Raw genomic sequence first — 8,590 nt, 5'->3', positions numbered from 1 at the left:
TGAACTTTTCCCTTTTAAACTGGCCCAGTCCGAATTTTTACCTTTACTTCTCTTGTTTCTTCTTTTCCCTTTTACTTTCTTTAATTCCTAAAAACCCAAAATTCCTAAATTAAATTGTAAAACCAAGATTATTTTAAAACGATATTAATTAACCCTTAACAACAATTAATACACAAGATCAAATATTGATTAAAATAAAAATCACACAATTAAACAATAAAAATGACAAAGCTACCAAAAATTCATATTTTTGTGATTTTTCCATTTTGTAAAACAAACTTGATTGTTTAATTAATTCCTAAATTTAAAATTAAATCCTAAATGCACATGCAACACATATTTTTGTATTTTTCTTAATTAGAGTAGAAATAAACATGCACAGACAAAATACAAATAAATCACAAACAACACAAAACCATTTTATTTTGAATTTTTGGGAGTAGTTCTCATAGGGCAAAAATCACGTGCTCACAACAAACTTTACCGTAACCGCTATGGATATCTTTGACATCATACTAGGGCAAGAGTTCTTTAGACATTGTCATACTTTGATCGACCCCTACCTCCAACGTCTCTTGGTTATGGAGTGAGAAGGAGCTTGCATGGTACCTACAATGACTATGCCACACGGACAGAGCCAAGCACAACTCTCAGTTATGCAGGTTGTCAAGGGGATCAAGAAGGGGGAGCCGACGTTCGTGGCAACCATCACAAGTCTGGAGGAAGATAAGAGTTTTCAAGAGACACTGCTGCCTTGCATAGAGAAGTTGCTTGAGGAAAACAAAGATGTCATGCCCGAGGAGTTACCTAAGTACTTGCCGTCTAGGCGAGAGGTGGATCACAAGATTGAGTTGGAGCCATGGGCTAAGCCACCCGCATTTGCCCCATATCATATGGCACCGCCCGAGCTGGAAGAGCTCAAGAAACAATTGAAAGAGTTGCTGGATGCTGGTCATATTCGCCCATCAAAGGCACCTTTCGGCGCACCAGTATTGTTCCAGAAGAAGAAGGATGGATCGCTGCGCTTGTGCATAAACTACCGAGCACTTAATAAGGTTACAGTGAAGAATAAGTACCCGATCCCGCACATTGTTCGATATACTTGGGCAAGCCAAGTACTTTACCAAGGTGGATCTTCGAAAGGGCTACTACCAGGTTCGCATTGCATAAGGGGATGAGCCAAAGACAGCATGTGTGATGAGATATGAAGCCTTTGAGTGGTTGGTGATGCCCTTCGGCTTAACCAATGCACCGACCACATTTTGCACCCTTATGAACAAGATTTTTCATCTCTACCTTGATCAGTTTGTGGTAGTCTACAACAACACCTTGGAGGAACACATGGAGCACTTAAGGAAGGTTTTCCAAGTCTTGCGGGAGAACGAGCTATACATCAAGAGAGAGAAGTGCGAGTTTGCAAAATCAAAGGTGCACTTCTTGGGCCATGTCATTATCAATGGAGAGCTACGCATGGATGAGGCTAAGGTACGTGCTATCTAGGAGTGGGAGGCACCTATAAAGGTAACTGAGTTGAGATCCTTCGTTGGCCTTGTTAACTACTATCGTCGGTTCATCAGTGGATACTCAGCAAAGGCAGCGCCATTGACTGAGTTGTTAAAGAAGAACAAGCCATGGGTTTGGACGAAGCATTGTCAAAAGGAATTTGAATGCCTTAAGACAGTTGTAACAGAGGAGCCAGTCTTGGCATTACCTGACTTTGCCAAGACATTCCATAGCATTTGAGGGTGTCCTGATGCCGCCATTGGGGGTGTACTGATGCAGGATAAGCATCCCATAGCGTTTGAGAGCCGCAAGTTAAATAAGACGGAGCAGCGTTACACGGTACAAGAGAAGGAAATGACTGCCATTGTGCATTGCCTTCGTACATGGAGACATTATCTGCTCGGGTCAAGGTTCGTTGTCAAGACTGATAATGTGGCTACTAGCTACTTTCAGACACAAAATAAACTCACACCAAAGTAGGCTAGGTGGCAGGATTTCTTAGCCGAGTTTGATTATGCGCTGGAGTATAAGCCGAGAAAAGGTAATGTTGTAGCCGATGCCTTGAGTCGGAAAGCCGAGCTTGCTACAATCACTTCAATGAGATGGGACATTCAGGAGGATATAAAAGAAGGCATGCAGCATGATCCAGCAGCCAGACAGCTTATCGAGTTAGCTAACAAAGGCAAAACGAGACAGTTTTAGATAGAAGACGGCCTACTACTTACCCCAGGTCGGCGGGTCTACGTTCCTAAGTTTGGAGACATTAGACGACGGATCATAATGGAGAGTCATGACACAATGTGGGCTGGTCATCCAGGTCAACGTCGCACTAGGGCCTTGGTTGAGTCAGTCTACTATTGGCCACGCATGCGAGATGACATAGAGTGCTATGTGCAGACTTGTTTTGTCTGTCAACAGGACAAGGTTGAACAACAACAACCCGGAGGACTTTTGGAGCCACTACTAGTTGCAGAGCGTCCATGGGAGAGCGTGACTATGGACTTTATCACTTGCCTACCGAAGTCCGACGGTTACGGTACTATTATGGTAGTCGTGGATAGATTTTTCAAATATGCCACCTTCATGCCCGCCTCAAGTTGCACAGCTAAGGAAGCCGCCAAGCTATTATTTAAGAACGTGGTAAAATATTGGGGCTTACCAAGGCATATCATCAGTGATCGAGACCCCCGCTTCACTGGGAACGTTTGGAGAGAGTTGTTCGACATACTTTGGCACGGAACTGCACTTTTCTACTAGTTTCCACCCACAGACGGATGGACAAGCGGAACGAGTCAATGCCTTACTAGAATGCTACTTGAGGCATTATGTAAGCCTACATCAGAAAGATTGGGCAAAGCTCCTAGACATCGCCCAATTCTCTTATAACTTGCAGCGGAGTGAGTCCACTAGGCGGACACCATTTGAGCTAGCCATAGGCCAACAACCACAAACTCCACATTCATTACCAGCCGCATTCGAGGGAAAGAGTTTGAGAGCTTATCATATGGCTAAAGGATGGGAGGAGCAACTCGACACTACTAAGTCCTACTTGGATAAGGCAGCTAAGAAGATGAAGAAGTTTGCGGACCGTAAGCGGCGTCCCACATACTATGGAGTTGGGGACATGGTCATGGTGAAATTTAACCCAAGACAGTTCAAGGCACTACGGGGAATGCATCAGAATCTGATTCGCAAGTATGAGGGGCCATTTAAGATCGTCGCCAAGGTAAGCAAGATCTCATACAAGCTTGACATGCCATCGTATCTTAAGATCTACCCTGTCTTCCATGCCAGCATGCTTAAGCCATATCATGAAGATAAGGATGATCCGAGTAGCGGCCAATCAAGTCGGGCACCAATGACTATCACCGCCTCGCATGATCGGGAGATTGAGGCTATCATAGATTACCAGGCCAGGCGAAAACAAGGGCAAAAAGCCACCGCTATGTTCCTCATCCATTGGAAAGGGCAATCACCGGAGGAGGCCACGTGGGAACGATATGAAGACTTGTGGTAATTCAAAGATAAGATCCAAGAGTTTATGCAGCAGCATTGCGCCGCGGTCGTCGCACTATTGGGTGGGGGAGAGTGTGATGACCCGCCATGTCATCATGCCACATAGGCGCCATTTGGCATATATTAATACCATGTGGAAGCTTACATAAGAAGAAGGCTAGTATTTGTGAGAAGATTCTAGAGAGGTATGGACATTTCCTTAGGAAGAACCTAGATCCTTATGGATTTGCTAGGAAAGTCCTTGGAATCTTCTAGGCTTGTAGAGAATTCTAGAAAAAGCCCTTATCTTGTAAATATCAAGGACTTGTGCAGTAATTAATATTTACACACTAGCCCCTAGGAGACTAGTATATAAAGGGGGTCATTCATTTGTAATTCATCAAGCAAACAATTCAAGTTCTCTCTAATACAAAGCTTCCTTTAACAATTCTCTTGTGTTATTTCTTCCATTCTCTTAGCGATCTTGAGTGTAGTAAGGCTGACTTGACATAGCAAGAACGTGAGCAAGTTGTGCAAGATCGTGAGCGAGTTGTCAAGTGTCGCACGTGTACTTAGTTAATAACTAAGGACGTGACACTAAGACTACATAAAATTTATGTCTGCACCGAATAAAAGTACTAAGTTTAGGAAATTTTTAAGTATTCTATCTTTCAACAGATGATTCTCCATCATGATTTATATATTAAGTAATTTGAAAGACCTTAATAGCTTTTTCTCAATAGTTTTGTATATAAAAATGTTGTAGTAGAATAGTAGGAGAGTCATCTTACTTAAGATAGTCTTTTCAAGATAAGAATTTTGTTATTTATAATTCTTGGGGCAGAACCGACGGAAGCGGGAGTGGAAGTGAGGCTTGATTCTCAAGTCATCCCTAAGAGGGGTAGTTTCAAGTACCTGGGGTCGTTTATTCAGGGGTCCGGGGAGATCGACGAGGATGTCACACACCGTATAGGGGTGGGGTGGATGAAATGGAGGTTAGCGACGGGAGTCCTGTGTGACAAGAAAGTGCCACTGTTACTGAAAGGTAAATTTTATAGGGCAGTGGTTAGGCCTGCTATGTTGTATGGGACCGAGTGTTGGCCGGTGAAGATCTCACACATCCAGAGGATGAAAGTTGCAGAGATGAGGATGTTGAGGTGGATGTGCGGGCATACAAGGAAGGATAAGATTAGAAATGAAGATATTCGAGAGAAGGTGGGTGTGGCCCCCATGGAGGACAAGATGCGGGAAGCAAGACTCAGATGGTTCGGGCACATTCAGAGGAGGAACACTGATGCACCGGTGAGAAGGTGTGAACGACTGGCGGTGGTGGGTACGAGGAGAGGTAGAGGGAGACCTAAGAAGTATTGGGAGAGGTGATCAGACATGATATGGCGCGACTTAGGGTTACTGAGGACATGGCCCTAAACAGGGAATTGTGGAGATCGAGCATTAAGGTTGTAGGTTAGGGGAAATTGTGATGTCTTTTTTACAGCGCACTAGAGTGAGACTAGCCAGTTAGGAATTAGTCTTAGGATGCTATTGATCAACTACTGATGATGGGCTTTATCTGTTGTGTATTAATACCTTACATCTTTCTCGTATTTCCTATATCTCTTATATTGCTGTTACTTCGTTATTTTATGGTATTTATGTTATGTTATGGATTTTATAGTATTTTATGTTGTTTTATTATGAGTCTATTGATAGTACTAATATAGTGTCTCTTGTTGCCTCTTTGAGCCGAGGGTCTCCTGGTAACAGCCTCTCTGCCCCTCGGGATAGAGGTAAAGTCTGCGTATATATTACCCTCCCCAGACCTCACTTATGAGATTACACTGGGTTGTTATTGTTGTTATTGTTGTTGTTGTTGTTGACAATTCTTCTTTTCATTATTGAATATCATTTCATTATTTTGAAATTTTGTCTCTTCCTTAAATTTTATTTCATCGGCTTGAGATTATCTCTTCCACTCAAAATAAGTTTTTCAATCATTAACACTTTCTCAAATGACATGTTTCTTTTATTCAATATTTATAATTGTTAATTTCTTTTGATTTTTTAGGAATTTCTTTTCAACTTGCCCAATTCTGAGTATTTAATTGTGTAATTCACAGAATAAGCCAGGAAACCAATACTATCCACGAAAAAATTTCTGCTTGAATTTAAACACTGTGAATCCTTATATAAATTTTATTGGGAATGACAAGAACTTAAAAAATAAAAGAATAGAGCTAAAGGGCGAAAGATAGGAGCTTATTTGATAAAATTAAATAATAGGAGCAAACTAGGCGAAGAACCATTGGAGTAAATTCAAATTTATAACCAGACCAACATTTATCAGTTTAGGAATTTCCTTTTTTGTTATTTTATTTTAAAATTCAATCACAGTTTTTGAGTATTATTGATATTATTTTTTAAAAGTTTGTTCTTATTGATACGGGAAACATGCGCAATGCGCGTACTTTAAGATTAGGACATGAAGGCCTTATAACGAAATATCGTTTGTCTTTTTACCCTTTAAATAAGTTTCACCTTGGACAAATATGTCATTTAAGTAACTTTCTGAAAATTTAGGACTTTAAAATCAAGTAAAATTTTAATTATTACTTGATAATTAGGAGTTCGAAATCTCTAAAAGTCTTGAAGATTTCTACAAGTGAGAATCCCGCAGATATGCTGACCAAGGTGGTACCAAGGAACAAGTTCGAGCTATGCAAAGAACTTGTCGGCATGCACTCAAACTAGAAGACAGTGCTACCTCCTCTAGATGAATGAGACTGGAGGGGGAGATTGATGATGTCCATCTCATTGAAGAAGTATTAGGCATGTGCCTAATAAGAGTTTTCTTTGGTTTGGTAGCCAACCTTGTTGACTTGGTTTGGTTGGTAGCCAACCTTGTTGAATTAGTTTGGTTTGGTAGCCAACCTTGTTGAATTTCTTTGGTTTGGTAGCCAACTTTGTTGAATTGTGAAAAGTGTGTGTAAATTGTCAAATATTGTAGGCTTTAGAGGGTGAAGCTTTGGCTATAAAAGGAGAGCTTCAACTCTCATTTCTACACACCAACAAAGAGAGAAAGAAAGAGTGAGGTTTCACAGACAAGGTATAAGAAAATAGTCTGTGAGGAAAATAGAGAGTGAGCGATATTGTAGTGAGGTGGGAATATCAAAAGAGGGTTATTTCTTTTGAGTGTTGTAGTGGTCTTTGGAGTATTTATCTCCGACCTACAAAGTGTAAAATTCCTTACTATAGTGATATCAGTTGCTCCTCTCGGGGTCGTGGTTTTTTCCCTTATTCAGAAGGGTTTTCCACGTAAAAATCTTGGTGTCATTGTTACTCTTTTATTCTTGTTAATTACCGTATCTCGGTGCTACATTATTATTCCGCTTTATTACCGTGAATATTATTTTGGTAAGGGGTTTATTCCCAACAACTGGTATCAGAGCACAGGTTCTGCTCGTTCACTGAAATACTATTCACTGTCGGTAGTACTATACTTGGTGAAAAATAAAAATGTCCGGAGTAAAGTACGAGGTAGCAAAATTCAACGGAGATAACGGTTTCTCAACATGGCAAAGAAGGATGAGAGATCTGCTCATCCAACAAGGATTACACAAGGTTCTAGATGTTGATTCCAAAAAGCCTGATACCATGAAAGCTGAGGATTGGGCTGACTTGGATGAAAGAGCTGCTAGTGCAATCAGGTTGCACTTATCAGATGATGTGGTAAATAACATCATTGATGAAGACACTGCACGTGGAATTTGGACAAGGTTGGAAAGCCTATACATGTCCAAAACGCTGACAAATAAATTGTACCTGAAGAAGCAGTTATACGCCCTACACATGAGTGAAGGTACGAATTTTTTGTCACATTTAAATGTGTTTAACGGACTAATCACACAGCTTGCCAACCTCGGAGTGAAAATCGAGGAAGAAGATAAAGCCATCTTGCTATTGAACTCGTTGCCATCTTCGTACGATAATTTGGCAACAACCATCCTGCACGGTAAGACTACTATTGAGTTGAAAGATGTCACATCGGCTCTTCTACTCAATGAGAAGATGAGAAAGAAGCCTGAAAATCAAGGACAGGCTCTCATCACAGAAGGTAGAGGCAGGAGTTATCAAAGGAGTTCGAACAACTATGGTAGATCCGGAGCTCGTGGGAAGTCAAAGAACCGATCCAAATCAAGAGTCAGAAATTGCTACAACTGTAATCAACCAGGTCACTTCAAAAGAGATTGCCCAAATCCAAGGAAGGGCAAAGGTGAAACCAGTGGCCAGAAGAATGACGACAACACAGCCGCCATGGTGCAAAATAATGATAATGTTGTCCTCTTTATAAATGAGGAAGAGGAATGCATGCACCTGTCAGGTCCAGAGTCGGAATGGGTGGTTGACACAGCGGCATCTCACCATGCCACACCGGTAAGAGATCTTTTTTGCAGATATGTAGCAGGTGATTTCGGCACAGTGAAAATGGGTAACACAAGTTACTCAAAGATTGCGGGGATTGGTGACATTTGTATCAAGACAAATGTCGGATGCACATTGGTTCTAAAGGATGTGCGGCATGTACCTGATTTGCGGATGAACTTGATCTCGGGAATTGCTTTAGACCGAGATGGATACGAGAGTTATTTTGCAAATCAAAAGTGGAGACTCACTAAGGGATCATTGGTGATTGCAAAGGGAGTTGCTCGTGGCACGTTGTACAGGACAAATGCAGAAATATGCCAAGGTGAATTGAACGCGGCACAAGATGAGATTTCTGTAGATTTGTGGCACAAAAGAATGGGTCATATGAGCGAGAAGGGATTGCAGATTCTTGCCAAGAAATCACTCATTTCTTATGCCAAAGGTACAACGGTAAAACCTTGTGACTACTGTTTATTTGGTAAGCAGCATAGAGTCTCATTTCAGACATCGTCTGAAAGAAAATTGAATATACTTGATTTAGTATATTCTGATGTTTGCGGCCCAATGGAAATTGAATCAATGGGCGGTAACAAATATTTTGTTACTTTTATTGATGATGCTTCACGAAAATTATGGGTTTATATTTTGAAAACCAAAGATCAGGTGTTTC

General features: G+C 41.1%; 1 protein-coding gene across 1 annotated transcript; it reads left to right on the top strand.

The window, feature by feature from the left end:
* Positions 1 to 614: 614 nt before the first annotated feature.
* On the top strand, positions 615 to 2,205 carry LOC138877766 (uncharacterized). The gene is made up of 3 exons (XM_070157403.1): positions 615 to 1,055; positions 1,306 to 1,485; positions 1,984 to 2,205. Exons 1-3 carry the CDS (start codon positions 615 to 617, stop codon positions 2,203 to 2,205), a joined length of 843 nt encoding a protein of 280 aa, XP_070013504.1.
* Positions 2,206 to 8,590: the final 6,385 nt, after the last annotated feature.

This window comes from Nicotiana sylvestris, chromosome 1 (genome assembly GCF_000393655.2).
Source record: "Nicotiana sylvestris chromosome 1, ASM39365v2, whole genome shotgun sequence".
Lineage (NCBI taxonomy): Eukaryota > Viridiplantae > Streptophyta > Magnoliopsida > Solanales > Solanaceae > Nicotiana > Nicotiana sylvestris.
Note: the sequence above shows the minus strand (reverse complement) of the source record. Positions and strands in the feature narration are given on the sequence as shown.